At 37.2% G+C, this 18,873-nt stretch overlaps 1 protein-coding gene across 1 annotated transcript in view; it reads left to right on the top strand.

Annotated features, from left to right (window-relative positions):
* The window catches only part of LOC145682419 (gamma-aminobutyric acid receptor subunit rho-3-like), a 75,417-nt gene that overhangs the window by 39,574 nt on the left and 16,970 nt on the right, over nucleotides 1–18,873 (top strand). The window contains exons 4-7 of the mRNA XM_081754045.1: nucleotides 1,637–1,701; nucleotides 7,077–7,312; nucleotides 13,682–13,764; nucleotides 15,015–15,164. Coding sequence (XP_081610171.1) covers nucleotides 1,637–1,701; nucleotides 7,077–7,312; nucleotides 13,682–13,764; nucleotides 15,015–15,164 — 534 coding nt within the window. The remainder of the gene's footprint in view (nucleotides 1–1,636; nucleotides 1,702–7,076; nucleotides 7,313–13,681; nucleotides 13,765–15,014; nucleotides 15,165–18,873) is intronic.

The following is an 18,873-nucleotide window of genomic DNA, read 5'->3' as shown; positions in this document are numbered from 1 at the left end:
TCAGTAGATGGCATGCCTAAGAGAGCATTCAATTATAACACACATGTGTTTGTTTGATGATAAGCAATTAGCAACTTCGAGATCTATTTCGAGATCGGGAAAGAACATCTTTGTCTTTGATCTGTCAGCGTTGGCAATCTTTTATTTTTTGTAAGAATATTTATGTTAGTAAACTAAAGTCAGAGAATTTTTTGCTTATACCTTATTCTTAAATTCTATTATTATTATTATTATTATTATTATTATTATTATTATTATTATTATTATTATTATTATTATTATTATTATTATTATTATTATTATTATTATTATTATTATTATTAAGTATTCTGACTTTCGGCAGGTCCTGCGAGTATTGAGAGTTTTTCTCTTCAATTTTAGATTTAGGCCTGGAAATGTTTCTCCCACGTATTTCGATCTTCAGCTTCCTCTTTTATCTCCCAATATTTTCTTCTATTTTTCAAATCATCAATCACTTGTGATCTTCTTCTTCCTATCCTCCGGTTTCCTTCCATCTTTCCTTCTATACCGGTAAGAAAAAGACATTTTCTTCGCAAAATATGTCCAATCGAATTGGCCTTCCTACGTAGAATGCTGGCCTCTTCTCTCCTATCTGTTTTAAAACATCTTCGCTTTTTACTCTTTGTGCCAATTTTCTTCTCCATCTTCCTGCAACACCATATTTCGAAACTCTCTTAATATTTCTTCTAGTTCCGTAACGTCCAAGTATCTGAACCATACAATTCAATTGCTCCACATATAGCACTTGACGAACTTCTTCCTAAGTTCAATATTGAGCCTGCTAGTTAAGAGTGATCTTTTCTTGTTGAATACTTCTTTGTCTGTGGCAATTCTTGACCTGATCTCTTTGGTGCAATAAGCATCTCTCATCAAAATACTTTCCAGATAACTTGAAATGATCGACCTCTTCAGTTTCTCTTTGTTCTATCCTCACCTGTAAGGGCGCTTTTCTACAAGATATTCTCATGACTTTCGATTTTTCAATGTTGATTTCCATTCATATAGTTTCCTACTGTCAACTATTTTGTCAATCATCTCCTGTAGTTTTTCTTCGGTTCTAGCTACAATAGTCGTATCATCTGCATACCTGATCTCATTAATGATCTGTTCTCCAATCTCGAAATCTCCAATTCCTATTAATGCTTCCTTCATTAAACATTCACTGTCTATAAGCTGTAAATTTAGGTATAATGTAGGTAAATCTAACCATTTTTAGCTAGATTCTGTGCATTATTTAGCTACCTTTTGGAAACACTTGTTGGCAACAATGGATATGACATATGATAGTGAAACAAAACGGGCGATGTATGCTTGACATTTGATAAACGAAAGTCAATCTTGAAGTCATATTTTAAGTTTGAAAATGTCACTGAAGTTCAATCACAGTTTAAGCGTGAGTTTGTAACTGAATGTCTTACACGTTTGACAATTACAAGGATTTGTGACAAAGTTGAGATTAACAATATCATTTCTGATGTGCAAATGGAAGAATTCGAAAGACCATTTATTATTTGTTATGTTTAACTACATAGGCTAACCAGTAGTGAGTGGTGATGATCCTGAGTTCTAGATTTCTATAGGTATTTTGTAAAAGAATCTTTTTCTTCTGTTCTAGGACCAACTAAAGTGGAAGTTAGCATTGCCGTTATTCGAGATCCTAGAATTCAGGAAGATAGTGGAGTAAGTGTTATGACTTACCTTCCTTTCCAATATGCTTCTGCAATTATGTTTCTAGTATTTATAATTCTTTGCATGTTATCATACTTTTGTAATGATACAGAATAGGAGTATTAAAACTATACAGAATATGAGTAATAAAAAGAAATCGATTTTGGCTTGTTTTATATACGTACATCAATTACCATTTTAACATTATTGTGATGAATGTTGCAACCGGAAATGATATACAGTAAAACTTGTCTTTAGCGGAATCGAACGAGACTCGCAAAAATTTCCGTTAAAGATATATTTCCGGTTAACGAAGGTAGACCTATGTAACAAAAAATGTATGCATATATAGGACATACAGTTTCCGTTTAATGAAGGGAGTTTAACATGATTTTACGGCAGTAAATTCATGGAACCGTGAAATATTTCCGTTTAACACAAGTTTCCGTTGAAGACAGGTTTTACTGTATTTCTACTCCTTCTGGCTTGAACAGAGGGTTAAGGGTTCACATGGAGCATAATATTAGGACAGTGGATATATAATAACAAAAAAAAAAAAAAAATGATACTCACTGTACCTTGCCCAGTACACGTCCAGCAAATAGTTAGGAGGTAGTGCATTGTTAAATATGGTCTATGAAGAGCACATTGGAGAATACACGTTTGCAAATGACTTTTCATGACGAATTCAAACTGAGCCATTCTGCACAGAAAGCGACAAAAGTATTGGCATTGCATTTGGTACAGGAATGGCGAACGAACGCACTATTCATCGTTGGTTTGCCGGTGACACACCATTGCAAAATGAAATCCGAGGGCAATGTTGAGATAAACGGTTCTGGAATGCCATGGAAGCAGGTCCTTGTAAAAGTGTTCGTGGCATGGCAGACGAGTTAGATATACAGAGTTTGTCCGGAAAGTAATGAGGCTGGCCACCGCACGGCGCTCCAGTCGCCAGCAGCGCACTCCCCGGCATGAGGATTTGTGGTGAAGGTCTAAGCTAAGCTACGCATTGACCGAGCTCTGACGCGATGAGGGTCACGCGTGCCGTAAAAGCTATTTTTGAGTTTTTTCTTACGGCAGAGAACGTGAGAAATGGAGCCCAGTGCTACGAAAGCAACGCTATACGATTACATTTTGCTTTTAGCTTGGCAGAACCACTTCCGACATGCTTGCCTTGGTCAAGGATGCTTACAAAGACTACTCCCTGTTAAGGACCCAGGGTTTGCAGTAGTTGAGTGAGTTCAAGAACGGACGGGAGACCGGTGAAGACATGAAGCGATCTAGAATCCCTTCAACTATTGGTTTGGACAAAAATAGAGCCGAAGCGAAAGATCCCCTTGGACTCTGACCGTCGTTTGCCAAAGTATAGTATGTCTTCTAATGTATTTTTATTCAATTTCGTGTCTTTAAAAAATAAGGTTTGTCCTGAACAGTATGTTTCGGATTACTCTAACCATCGGGGCGTTCCCGAACAAAGCTATACATATATAGTAAGTATGGGTGATTCCGGACATCCTAAGCTTATGATAATACTGTTCCTCGCATGCGTAATATGGAGACTCGTTGTGACACCTATTTGAAGCACCGTACCTTCCTACAGTCCAGTGCTTAGTAAAAAGTGCAAAGAGTGTTATACGTAATTTCAACGATGGGGGAAAGAAAAAGAAGCAGGTAAGTTCATGTACGTTTCTTTACCTGATGTAACTTTTTAGTGGGATATGTTAAGGTTTTACCCAGAAGTGGTTTTTAGCAAATGGTTAAGTAAGACATATATGGAAACAAAGACGTTAATTTACTCGTTGCATATTGGAAGAATTCTATTACTTTGCGGGCGCCTGCTCAACGCGTGCACAAGTTTACAGTGCTCAAAACGGGCGAATCCTGACGTTTAGGAAGGGTGAATTCGGACACGATTATTACGTTAAGTTGATTCCGGACAATGTAATTAATGAACTAAGAGGATTCAGAACACTTTCTCTTCTCTCGCTTTCCACGTTTATGAGTGTGAAATAGTACGGGAGATCTATTGCTTGTGTCTAGCGTCTATTCATTTTTGCCATAAATGGACTCTGAGGGATCACCAGAAAAAGCTATAAAATTATCTTAGGATATACCAACACAACTAAATTACAAAATGCTAATCATAAGGTGTTCAGAAATTCTGCACTACTGAATGGCTACATCATCCCCAGATATTCCCCTTTGATCTGCAACAAATTGGGGAACATGAATTTCTTTTGTCAAATGAACATAATCCGTCACTTGCTGGAAACAATTCCTCTTCTGTGTCGTCAGACTCATCCCCAAACCCGTCTCAAAGAAATTCAGAGTCTTCAGTTAAACAGTTCCTATCTTTTCCTGCTGTTGCTTCCCACAAACCCACATCCCTAAGTTCAGGCGTTGCTAAAAGATTAAGTATCACGAAACGCAGTTTGTTTCAAACTGCCTCCTCAAACACAATCAAAGGTATGGATGAGAACAACTGTGGATTTTGTGGGTATGCACCATCATCAAGCGAATACGCTTCCTGGGTATTCTGTACTGTGTGTAAGACCTGGTTTCATGAAAGATGTGTAGGTTTGGTAAGGAACTGTATTTTGTCTGTTCACGATGTGTATGAATTATGACTAGTGCTTCACGAAACTTTCAGACGTCATTAACGCAAGAAAAATAAATACTAGTTTCACAAGGAAACCGATTCAAGTGTGACACTAAATTGTGGACGAGTTTATGTGCAAACGAAGTGTTTTCGTGTATAATTAAACCCATTAGAGAGGAAAACCCTCGACCTCAACCGTTCCGGAGATATAGAGGAATAAGTGTAAGTTTGGTGCTCCGATATTTTGCGATTTTTTGAACAGGTAACGATAGTACAAGTAAAAGAGACTTTTAAAAATGAAGAATTCCTTCATCCACGAAACTTTAGTAATACGTCGCCTTAGACATGACGATTACAAAACCGAAGGGTCCATAAAAATTCTAGGGGAAGAATGTTTTGGAGGGGGAAGGCGAAAATAACTGAGTTCCATTGTTGTCTGAAATAGGCGTGTAAGGTGTCTATGTATAGGTTTCTTGGTACGCTGACTCGAATGAAAGCATCATCAGGTCAAATAGGATGAAAAATGTTTTTAAAAAGTGGACGTTTACAACAATATGTGTTTATGTTTCATACTGTGGTGTACTTTTCTTTTGGGGTGTAATATTTAACTCTGTTAGCCATAACGTCATTAGCAAATGTAAACAAATTATCTTGGCAAGAGCCTGACACTGCTAAATAAGATACACCTTTAGTTAAATTATGGAAACATGAATTTAAATGATGTAAAAAGGGTTGCTAGTATATTTACAATGATTTATGGAAATATGATAAGACAAATTAAATTAAGTTACAAAATTAATAACTAATTAATGGTGGTAACAAAAGTGAAAGCTAATTAAATGAATATTTACGAAAGTGAGAATTAGATAGGAGACATTTCTTATTAGACGGTAAGAATCTTGAGCATTTCCTATTGAAAATCACAATTCAACATTTATCCATATTATAGGATAAGTAGAAGGATAGTCACTTACAATACTACTCGGCAGAAGAGACCAGAAGATCCAACCTTTGATGGGGAGGAGAGATCCATCTCTATGTTCCGAACGATGGAGACTTCTTCAAAACAACTGCCTTGCCTCTCCACTGAACCAACTGGACCCAGCAAATTTACGGCAGTATTTTATATCAATCGTGTAACTGTGATTAAATTCCTCTTAACCTATTTCTGTTGTGACCCAGTCACCTACAGAAGTCACGTAGCATAGAACAATATTTAGAATTTTACTGTTAGGTGGAAACTTCTGTTCTCTTCTAACTCAATGAACATAGAGAAATAAATCAATCTCTGGATTTTCAACCTGTATGAAAAAATTTAAAACATATAACTTTTTTTCGACTGTGATTTTTACCACAATACTATGCGATTTGTTTTTCTATGGCGTCTTTGCACAGAATATGACCTTGTATTTTTTCACATAATAACGTATGTTCCTTTGGCAATATAATTAATACATTTTCATATCATCTACGAACTAAAGACATAGTATATTAGCAAATAATATCATTCAATTTTGTTCTTGGTGTCAATGCCGTGTGTTATTCCTTATAACCCCCTTTTTTCCGGCTTCGGGTAAAAGCTACGCAACTCACCTCAACATTCAACACTTTCATTCGCTCTGCTGCATCTTTCTTAAAGTTTAAATGCAATTTTCAGACATATTCACCTGCAACATAGCCGAAAATCCACAAAATATCAGAGAACTAGCTTTTCCCTTACCCCTCGATATCTCCGGAACTGTTGAGATCAAGGGTTTTTCTCTCTAATGGAATTCATTGTTCCCAAAAACATTTCGATTGCGCATAAACTCGTCCAGAATTTTGTGTCACATTTGAATCGGTTTCCTCGTCAGTGCACACATATTATACATTTTACTAATAATCTAGTTGATACTAGCAAAAAATAGTAGTATAATGTAGTTTTAGTGGAAACAAGTGTGATTACTGTGTTTAATGATTAAAAGCTACATTATACTACTATTTTTTTTGCTAGTTACAACTAGATTATTAGTAACCACATTTGCTACTACATTTGTTACACTACTGTGCATTTAGATTACAATTTCAACAGTTAGAATAGAAATTGCTATGTTAGTAATTTGTATGTATTTATCATGTATTTGTATTTATATTCTGTACTTAATGTGTTAGAATGTTAGTGTAGCAAGATAGTAAACTAAAATATATTGTACCTATCATATATATATATCTTCTTTCAAAGTTCAGTGTCCAGAATCAGCAACCTACTGTCCGGATTCACCATTCCAAATTTGCAAATCAAAGATTTTGTCAACTTTCAGAAAATTATTTTTTATTTCTTAACATGCCATTCCAGGAAAACTATTTTAGTTGTACATGCATACCAACAAATCATTGAATAATATGACGAAGTGTTGGATATTTTCGTTTAGCGGGTAGCAATAAAAGAAACATCAGAACTGTCCGGATTCACCAAAGCTTACCCTGTATCTATATATCTATATCTATATTTGTATCTATATATAGATATAGATATATTAACAGAGAGTTTTGGTTTAAATTATTACTTTTATTTGTTTGCACTTTAATGAATCGAACATTCTTCAAACTTTCAATAGTCAAAATATCTGTGCAAACACCCTGATCTCCCCAAAGTCACGTGTCGTATAATCTCGCTGCAAAAACGTTATCGTTAACCTTCAAGGAACAAACCATTGTCTATAAAACGTGTCTAGCTTAAGTATATTAGGGTGAGTTTCAATGAGTCTAAAAGTAAAATGTTAACATAAAATAATATCTTTTGCAGGAGGTCGTCTTAGAAATGTATCTCCAGGCATCTTGGAAGGATTCTAGGATCAACCTTAATAAATCAGCTTTCCCCACTCCTGAGTCCAAAGACACGTTGGATGAAGAAGATATGGGGAAATTATGGATTCCTGACGTCACTTTTCTTCCTTCTAGGAAAGTGACATTAATTCATAGTTTACGTTCAATTCAAATGTTGGTGCTTCACGGGAATCATCATTTGGAACTGGAAATCGGGTTCGTTAATTATTATTAATTTATTTGTATGTTTTGTGCGAACTGCTGGCGTATTATAGGGTAGTCCGTTGGGTGTGACCTATGCCCTAATATACGATGTTAGGAAAGGTACAAGCAAGTGAAGTCTATAGAACTTCGGAGGAAGCAAGGGAGTATTACGATGACAGTAGAAAACAAAAATTGGAAGGAAGTCAGCGAGAGAAGTGAAGTCTTAGGAAGATGGAGAAAATATGTTGAGGACTTATATGGGAGTAGATATTAGGGATGGCCACAAAGATCCGGTTCCGGCGGAAGGAACCGGTTCTCGGAGATCGGGTTTTCAGAACCGGTTCCGGACCTGGATCCGAAAACCTGGTTCCAGAACCGGATCTTAGGAACCAGTTTCAGACCAGGATCCGAAAAGCCGGTTCCAAAACTGGATCCGAAGAACCGGTTCCGGAACCGTATCTTCTAGAACCGGATCCGTTCAGACCCAAAAACCGGTTCCACCAGGAACCGGTTCTGGCCATCCCTAGTAGATATAGATGTGTGGCCTAGATGTTGAAGTAGAATGAAGTACTCAAGTATGACAAAAGGTTTAGTATTGTTCGGGATGAGTCTGGAAAAGCTATATCCGAGAATAGAACAGTAATGGGGATATACAGGGTGTCCGGAATGGGACTGACGGTTTTTAAAAGTGTATAGTGTTTAATATGGTCAGAGATACAGAAGAAAAAAAAAACATGCATTTCAAAGGAGAACTCAACTCTTACAACTCATTCTAACTCAGTGTGACTCCACGTGAGCTCCGGGCGGGCTAGGGTGGCTCCGTGGTAGAGCGTTCACCTCTGGTGCATGGGGTCTCGGGTTCAAACCATGCTCCCGCCAAGTGAACTTTGTGGTGGACAAATAGCGTGTGCGTGGGTTTCCTCGGGGTTCTCCCGTTTCCTACCACTTTCATCATTCCACCATTTCATTCATTTCTCATAATCACCGCCTCCTTTATCCTATCCGGCGTGACCATGGGACGTAAAACTCAAAAATTGCATTTCATTTTTTTTTTGCACGTGAGCTCCATTTGCAACTGTTGCAATATCTAGCCTGAACTCAATCTCCCTCCACGTATTCTGTAACATCTTAGGTGTTACTGAAGCAATCGCACTCCTAATACGGTTCTTCAGTTTATCAAAGTTATGCACTTTTTCACCAGAATACACAAGGTCTTTCGCATACCCCCACAGGAAGGAATCCAGGGGGCAACATCAGGAGAGCGTGGAGGCCCATCACGGCCTATCCAATGGCCAGGAAATTCAATATCAAGGTATTCCCTCACTTGTAGGCTGCAATCTTACAGGGCACCATCCAATTGGAATATCATTTGAGGTTGCAAATATTGTAACTGGGGAACAGCAAAGTGTTGAAGCATGTCTAAGAACACATTTCCTGTTATGGTTTGCTCTATGACAAAGAAGGGGTCTATAGCTGCATTATGTGTTAAAGCACACTAAACATTCAATTTGGGACTGACTCCAGAATGTTCTATGTACGCATGCGGATTCTCATATCCCCATATCCTAACATCGTGTTTGTTAACAGAGCCAGACAAGTGCAAAGTTGCTTCATCAGAGAAAACAACGTTCAATAGGAAATTATGGTCATAATCAATCCTGTCCAGAATTTCAGTAGCAAATGGTGCTCTCTCTGGCTTATCGTTGGGCTTATTTTTTTCCAACAATTGCACCTCATACGCGTGCAAACGTAATCGTTTGTATACTACATCGTGCACTGTTGACTTTGGAATTGCGAATTGCCTGCCCGCTGCGTGAATTGACTTCCTCGGGCTACGTGAGAAACACTCTCTTATTGCTTCCACATTTTCTTCTGACACACGCAATTTACTACCGCTGTGCTGTTTCACTACACTCCCCGTTGATAAAAAAAGATCCTTCTACGCCTGAATACTGTTGCGTGATGGACGATCCTTGTGGGTCGAAAGTTTCGTTGAGATTGAACAACACTTTTTGTCTCTGCAAACCACCACACCCATTGCGCCTTTTCGACTGCCGACGCCATTTCTATTTATCGACGATACTAGCGCCGTCACCAGTAGTTGTTCAAGTATGAAAATTTGCTGAACAAAACTTTTCGGGTTTTCCTTCAATATGAATATTTTTTTCCTTTCTGTATCTCTGACCATATTAAACCTACACACTTTTAAAAACCGTCAGCCCCTATTCCGGACACCCTGTATAATATACCAATCTAATTCATTAAGAATATAGGAGATAAGGGCAAGAAATAATTGTTTCGACTTTGCAAGGAAATATATGCAATAGGAGAACGGCGAAAATGGTTTCTGAAGACGAATATGGTGGCTAAGAAATTGAAACCAAAGAAATGTGAGGATTAAAGAACTATTAGTCTCATATCGCAAGCACCAAAAATTTTGCTTCGAATTCTGAACAAAGGAGTGTTCGGAATAACAAATGAAAAATTTAAGGAAGGAAGGAAATAAGTATTGAAACCGGAAGTGCTAATAAATTCCAACCACTTCCTGTTTTGGCAAAGTGTTGCGGGTGATGATGGTATGTTGAATATACAGATATAAACCGCTTTTATTATCCATTATTGTTCTTGTTCTATGGCAAACAATATTGAAGCCACAAATGGTCAATTTCTACCACTTCCGGTTTGAATAGAGGATTAACGGAAGAGATGAGATTTCTTCTTGAGACACTGAATCGATTGCAAAGTCATCTCTTTCTGTTATCGTTTTTGCTCTACGGGAATCAATATTGAAAAGGTATGTACTTGAAATGCCAATCACATAGTTTCCGTAGAGCTTTGCCGGAGTGATCATGTGATCTCTTCAAACACTGAATCGATTGCAAAAAGTCGTCTATTACCTTTATTGGTCTATAGGGATCAACGTTGAAACTGGAGTAGTTAATTTCAACAATTTCCGGTTCGAATGGGCCCTACTCTTCGGACACTGAATCGATTGCGAAAAAAAACTTGCTTGTTGATATCACTTACCATTTTTGTTCTTATGCGTATTGACAGACACAATGGACGGACGGACGGACATGGCCGTTCTATAAGACTTCCGACACTTATGCTTAGTCATAGTTTGAAAATTTAATAGTTAAGCCTACATTACATATGGTACTCTAGATAGTGTCCGCGTGCGATTAATGTCAAAATTGTATTAGATCGGATAACTCATACCTTAGCTCACATAACCCTGGGTTCGATTTCAGATTATGGCAAATTATACATATTTTGTGACGTCTCCTTTACCCAATACGGTATAATATTTCTGTTACTTGAGCCTTCTTGCTAGTTTTCTACGTTCCCCTAGTTTAGGAATCACAGAAGTAAACAAAAGAGGAAGGAATGGATTGGGAAAAATTTGGGGTGGATGCGGGAATAGGTAGTAAAAAAAAAATTGGGCAAAAGCATTTCTCTATTATTACGATCATAATTATAATTAAAAAATATTTGATGTTAATATAACATAGTTTATAACACTGAGAAAGAATTATATGTAACGGTCGTAAATAAAACATTTAAAAATTACTGAACAAATGCCACCAACCTAATACATCAAGTCTTCATCAACTTTAAGGTGCCACAAGAAACTTCGATTAACGGTTTATAAGGAACTATTACGGACAGTTCATACAGCTACAATATAATATTTAAACTACTTATTTTGAAGCCATTTAAACGATAGGATTTACTACTACGTGTTTCATGATATTTCTTTTAACGTCGTAAATATTGTTAATACAGTATTCTAGAATTGTAAGAGTTCCATTTTGTTCTAATTTGAAGCCTATTGTGAACATAGAGGAATAAAACAACGAATAATTACGTTCACAACGTCAGTGACGAAACAATCAATAACGCTGCAAATTCAAAATAAAGCTATTTGCAGAAGAATGACGTAAGAATTGCATGGGGGAGGGGGGAAGGAAATGCTCATGCAATAGTAAATGGTAGTAAATAGTAGAGGTGCACGTGCAAATACAGCTCTCCCATACACACACGGAGACAGAGAACAATTATCTTTGTTTCTTGACTACGTTTTAATGTAATAACACTCCTAAAATAGACAGTAACAAAACCCTTAGAAATTGTAATAAGCTAATAACACAGCCACACACACAAACACACACACGCACACGCACACACACACATATATATATATATATATATATATATATATATATATATATATATATATATATATATATATATATATATATATATATATATATATATATATATATATATATATATATATATATATATATATATATATATATATATATATATATACAAGGGCGCCCATGTTGTGGTTTCCAAGGGGGGCAAATATAAGCGAGGTTTCAAATATAGTTTTAAATTTTGCTATAACTAATGTAAAAATTCTATTGGGCTTTTGGTATTCCCAAGTACGATTTCCTCTTAGGGGGACGAGCGCCCACCTTGCCCCCCTGATGGGCGCTCTTGTATATATATATATATATATATATATATATATATATATATATATATATATATATATATATATATATATACCATGGCTGCAATTGTCTAGTCTTTCTTTGAATATCAATTTAGATTCTCATTCTAAGCATCATAATTTAAACTAGCAGTGTTTTATATTCATAGTCAAATATAAATTTTCGGTGAAAGCATGTAGGAATGATTTGGTAAGTAAGTTTCTGTACGCATGTTCAGATAAGGTACGTAGCCAGTATTTCTTGATAGGGGGGCTCCGTGGCGAAATACTGTGGTTACCACACCAGGGTCTCGATCATTCTAAACTATTTTACTGGCAACATATATTGGTTCGTTTAGCCAGGATTTCGTAATGGGTGGGGGGTGGGGGGCGAACATGAAATACTGTGGTTACACACCAGGGGCTTGATCAATCTAAACTATTTTACTGGGAACGTACCGATATTGGTTTGTTAGGACAATAAAATGAGGATATGTTAGTAAGTATTTTAATTATAAGCAATGAAGAAATCTCGAGGAAAAGAATAAAAAAAGTATTGAAAAAGGTATAGTCTTCCGAGGTCATTCGTACTCCGTTCTCTTGTCTTTTTTCTCCTTTTTTTCTTATCTTCGTTTAATGTCGTCAAGGATAGGAACGATACCTCTTTTGGCAGTAAAGACATCCTATAAAATGGATTAGTGCTGCTGCGAAATTGAAAATTTCAACTGTAACTGGAATCTATGTTGCCAGGCTCATATTATTGGTGATTGCAGGCATTTCTTAAGTTCTACCTGAGAGTCTGTCTATCTGATCGAACCGGTTTATTGATCGTCATTTGTAGTCCATAGGATTAGCATGGAGCTAGATGGAATTTGGAATGCTCCGTTATACTAGTATCCATTTTCAACTTGATCTCCCCCCCGTTTTCTCCACACAAAACTCCTCATAAAAAAGAGTAATCAAACGCTTGCTATAGCTTTATATTTTTAGGCAACGCCGATTCCTCTCTTTTCGTTTCTTTTTATTTCATCCTTCCTTAATTTTTTCATTTCTGGCTCCGAAGGGGGAATCCGGACCCCCGGACCCTCCCTTTGGCTACGTACCTGGTTCAGATGGTTAAAATATTACACTAAATAAGAAGTTGAATATGATTTCTGCAGACCTATATTGAATTGAGATCAACATTAGCAGTAGTTTGTTTAAGAAAGTCTCATTGTGAACAAAATCCAAAGTTATGGAAGTTATTATTATTATTTTAATATTTATTCTATTAAATTTTAGGCCAAATTTAATCAAAGTCAGATTGATACCAGTTCTTTAGAAATATTTCTAATATGGTACCAATAGGACATTAAAATATTAGCAAACTATGGAAGACCTATCCCTGAGGGGGGTAAACTTCGACAAATGTTGGAGCTTCCGGGTCTCTGAGGGTCACGTAACATTATACACATTTTACATTTTGTTAATTGAATTCTAATTTTTTCAAGTTTGAAATTATCAACAAAATAATTATAACTTATCTAAAGACTAAATTAAACAAAATTAGATTAAAATATGTATCTAACGAGTTTCTAAACACCATTTGGTGACAAGAATAAAGTTTAGTCTACAGCCAATAAAGGAATTTAATGACTTTTGAACTCTTAGTTCGCAATTTTCATAAAAACGGACTTGGCAACAATTATGACAGTTGCATAGATCCTCACAGAACATATGTCTGGAAGCACATAAAATCTATGGGCGACCCTCGCTGTAGGCAATAAATTAGCTTTATTATATATAGAAAGGTAGTTCACAAAGTATTTTATATGTAAATATTTACTGCAATCCATAAAAAGTTTCTGTGATTAATATATTTTTATTCTATTACTGTTTAGATGCAGTGTTTCTCTCCTGTGTAATATGGACTTCAGTTTGTACCCGTTGGATATCCAAATATGCTCTTGGCATTTGTATTCATGTAAGTTCACGAATCATACTTTTCACTTTGATTTGAAGATTTAATCTGAGTCAAAAGCCTGTCTAAACTGTAATTAATGATTTATATTATTTTAGTGTCGAACAACAAATCCTTTGAAGTGCCACGGTGGCACAGTGGTAGAGCGTTCACTTCGATTGGATTGGATTGAGTTTAGTGTCCCGTTCAGCAGCAAAGCTGTATGAGATGTAGACCTAGAGCTTAACGTCGGATCCGAACCACTTGGGCTTCCGCCGGGAATCGAACCCGGTTCTCTCACGCCAAAGGCGCGTACGCGATCTACATACACGTGAGGGATCTGTACAGCGTTTACTTCTGGTGTGTAAGGTTCCTGGTTCGATCCCAGCCCGCACCAAGTGAACTTTGTGGTATACAAGCACCGTGTGCGTGAGTTTTCTCAGAGTTTTCTCATTTCCTTCTATTTTCCCCGTTTCACCATACAATTCATCTCATCATCACGTTTTCCATTCAAAAAATTAGTGCTATTTATCTTATCAAAAATATGAAGGATTGATTATTTTCTTTGATGATGCCGCCATTAAAAATTTATCATGTATCTTTTGGCTTTCTGATAAGAACACTAATTTTTTTTCTATATGTGGTATCGTCAACACTAATTTAACACTAACTTCATGTATTGGTTTGGTTTCAATTGGATGAGTGGGTGGGGCTAGCGTGAACCTAACCCATACAATCTTTTTTGTTTTTTGACGTTTGTGTAACAGCACATCTTTTAACACTACAGATCATCTGCGCTAATTCAATACTAACATTTGGCATATTTGGAGCCAGGTTCGTTAACACTGATTTGTTTGAAAAATGAAATGCAATCTTTAAGATTTACGTGCCACGCTTATGCCGGTTAGGCTAAAGGAGACGGTGATGATGAGAAATGAATGAAATGGTGGAATGAAGAAAATAAGAGGAAACGGGAAAATTCATGCACACGGTGTTTGTACACCACAAAGCTCACTTGGCGCGAGCTGGGATGGAACCAAAGACCCCATGCCTAAGAGGTGAATGCTCTACCACTGAGCGGCATTGATTTCTTGCCGTGATAATATATATGGTAGTTATTAAGTCTCAATAATATGAAATGAAGTGGTTCTTGTAAATTATAAACTTCACAAGTTGTACTCGTCTGAAAACACAATGTTCATATTACATTAGCTATTAGCTTTTTTTATTTTTAAATACAAACATATAATAAAGTTTTTAATTTTTATTTGTAGATCGTCACCCAAAAGAGGAAGTAAATATGGTTTGGAAAAGCGAAAAGACGTTCTACAGAGTTTTGAGTCAAAAAGAGTTTCGTTTACCTGATTTTCGAGTTGAGTTTAAGACCGATCATGATATTTCAGAGTTCCTTCAAACCCCAAGAGGTAACTATAGTCTTTATAAAAATTTTTCTGTAACTGTTTTTCTCTTCAATTACGTTACACATCTTTCATGTTACATTCAACAATATCGCTATATTACGAAACTATTAAACCATCTCAAAGTGAATATTTTACAGTTTGAAGTTTCATGATCATCACTATAAATCGTAAAACTGTGCGACTTTTTAACATGGTAACCAAGAAAGTTCTGTCGCTTTTTCACCCACCACCTTCGAACATCGATATGTCACCTAAGACGTACCTGAAAGATCAAAAATAGTTCTCATCAGCATCGATGACCTTCCGCCAACATTCTGGAAGGCCATGGATTCCATCGCGGTAGAACTTGGTGGGCCGTGAAGCAAAGAAAGTATTAAGTGCATTTTGCACCTCTATTAGGGATTTGAACTGGCGTCCTCTAAGATGATTGCCCAAGAAATGGAACAGGTGATAATCAGACGGTGCAATATTTGGGGAGTATGGCGGATGAAATAGTGTTTCCCATCCAAGGAGTATATGGTGTCCCTGGTCCTCCTAGCCACTTGGGGCTTAGCGTTGTACAGTAACAGGAGGACCCCTTTACGATTCAGAAGTGCTGGTTCCAGAGTTCTGAGTTTTTCTTGAACACGGCTGAACTGCTGAGAGTACACAGTTGCATTTTTGCTCTGACAAGCTGGTAGCAGTTCTGGATGCACGAAACCGTGAGTACTCCACCAAACACGCAGAAGGACCTTCTTCTGGTGTAGTGCTGGTTCGGATATTTTGAAACCGGTTCGTGATATGCTAATTAATGATGATGGTATCGTGGAGCTTCGTACAGGACCCACTTCTCATCACATGTCAATACCCTGTTCAGAAATGCCTCCATTATCAGATAAGACAGCAAAGAAGCACAGGTCTCTGCTCGCGTTGCCTTCTGGCTCGGAGTGAAATCATTTGGGATCCATCGACCCAACTTGTAATGCTTTCCAAGTTCATGGAGGTGCTGCCGAATGGTTTCTCCACTTACACTGATTGTAGTTCCAGTTCCTCACACGCCTGGCCACTGTTCGCTTCAATTGCTGCCTAAAGATCTTCATTTTGTACATGTATTGGTCTTCTGGCACGTGATGCATCTTCGATTGTTTCGTCATCATCCGTAAATCTGTTAAACCACCGCTGCACTGTCCGCGTAGTGACGACACCCTGACCAAAGGCCTGGCATATCTTATGTTCCGCTGCAGCGGCGTTTGACCCGGACTTGTACAGCATATACGTCCTTATGACGCTCTGTGGAGGTCCCATATTCACTCTGTCCTTATGCAAGTTCACGGCGTAACTGAACTGCCACAACCGGGTAGTATGTTGGATATACGCACACCAACAACTGACCTTCGCCTTATCTCCATTCCCGTTCAAGTCACGGTGTGAAGGCCAATTGAACGTAGACATCAACAAAAAACGAAAGAACTTTCTTGGTTACTTTTATATGTAGTAATCAAAATTTAAAAAAAATGCAAATATTATCGCCTAAATACTTATGCAACCCGTAACTCATGAATGTGTTGAGGGTTGCATATTACATACATTTATAAATGAATGGGATATGGATAGTCAGTGTTAAAGTCACCATTACCCATAAAGGTGTTAACGAACTTAATCCATTAAAGAATTTGATCGAGGTAACCGCTTTAATTGTAAGATTTTTTCTACACTTGATACAATGCGTTGTGTATATATATACAAAATTGCTCAAAAAGTGTGCACACTATTCAATTGTGGATAACTCCCAAATGATTTGACGGAAACTTCTCCTTTTTGGTACTACTATTGTTTAATGTTCTGTTATTACATTGCAGTGCTTGGTGAGGGACTGATATTAGTTTATGGTATTGATCATTAACATCAATATAGTAGTGATGCTCCTGTACTTTTTTACAAAGTACTAACTGGAACGTATCAAGTTCGATATTTTCAACGGAACGTTCGATGGCTGCTTGTAGGTCATGCATTATACGAGGCTTTTGTCCATAAACAACGTTCTTGTAGACCCCATAAGCACTAGTCTGGAGAAGTGAGGTGTGGGGAATGTGAGGGATACTCGATAGGCCCTCTTCAACTTATCCACCGTTTGGGTAAAGTTTTATTCAGAAATTCCCTGATAAAAGAGGTAGTAGGACGAGGCATCTACTTGCTGGAGATGAAACCTTTCGTTCCCATAGAGGTCTCTGATGGCGGATAAAATTGTTGTCTAGCATTTATGGGTACTGCTCACTGGTAATTATGACGTTAAAGAACGGCCCAATCAAATCATGATAAAACAACCCATTCACGGCTTTGTTCATGTGAATTTCCGGATCTACAGCTGACCAGTAGTCACAATTGTCTCTGTTTACTATGCCATTAAGTTTGAATATTTCCTCATCAGACCAGGGGTAAAAGTGAGAGGGAACGCGGGGGGATGTCGTCCACCCACTTCCAGAAAATATCTGTGGCGTGCCCCCGTTTCTAAAAAAGAAATGCAATGGGCAAAGGTAGACACGGGGGACGGTGTGACGTTATGCATTCCCTATCTTTGAAGAGCCACTTTTACCTCTGCATCAGACAACACTATTATATCTGCAAACCGCTTTCTTTCTTCATGGGTCAGCCTTGCAGCTATGTTACTTCACTTACACTATCTGCATAAAAGAAGAAAATTAAGTCATTATCGAAATGCAATGTAGCAACAGAACATCAAACTGTAGAACTACCAAAAATGAAATTTTCCTGTCAATCTATGTCAGAATTATTCACGATTAAGCAGTGTATACATTTTTGAGCCACTATTTTATATAAAAATGAGTTAAACGATGTTTGTTCTCCAGCTCCTCCTAGACCGATGGATCTATTTTGATGATGTTTGGTATATAACTGTACCACAGCTTAACTTGGATTTTTATCATGTTACTTTTGGTAAAATCTTCTCATAAAGGGGGAGCAGGTCCAAAATTTCTGCGAAAAATTGAGAATCTGACAATACTCTTAACTTATGATATTTGACACATAAATTTTTCATTTAAAATAATAGGATCCGTGTCCTAGTATTTTGGAAAATTCAGGAGTTCTAAAAATGGCGCCCACGGACAGCAGAACGCTATTTTGCAGATCAAAATAAAGCGAAAATACTATATAGTAGTATACTCTCTGGGGCCTCCTTCCGCCACTACGGAGAATCAAAATTTTACTATGTGGCAACGTCATAGATTAATTTGGACTATTAGCATTGCTCTATTAATCTATCAAGAATTTACATCAAATGTTATAGTAATAGGTGGTGCCATTGTCAACGTCTACCAGCTTTTATTGCCATCTGAAAAGAAAAGATGGCTATTTGATGATTTGGTAGATATTCTCCATAGTTCTTTTTCTGCGACTTTGCCACATAACGCAATTCGCGTCTTCAGATGAGGACCCCAAAAGTGTATAATTATATATATTTTTCGCTTTATTTTAACTTACAGAACAGTGCGCAGAGTTTCATGATTTTCGGAGCATGAGTAGATCCTGTCATAACTTAGGTTTTAGTACAATTTGGGCAAGACAAGTAAATAGCATGAGGGCGTAACATGTAAAAGTAATCGATAACGTCCGATATTAGTGTTCAATTCATAGTTTTTTTGAAGTTGCTAAGATTATTAGTACACTCCCGACTCTGTTAAGTCTAAATTCAGCACCATTGGTACTAGTGCTC

The sequence above is a fragment of the Thermobia domestica genome, chromosome 3 (genome assembly GCF_964235325.1).
Source record: "Thermobia domestica chromosome 3, izTheDome1.hap1.1, whole genome shotgun sequence".
Lineage (NCBI taxonomy): Eukaryota > Metazoa > Arthropoda > Insecta > Zygentoma > Lepismatidae > Thermobia > Thermobia domestica.
This window is presented reverse-complemented; position numbering and strand designations above follow the sequence as displayed.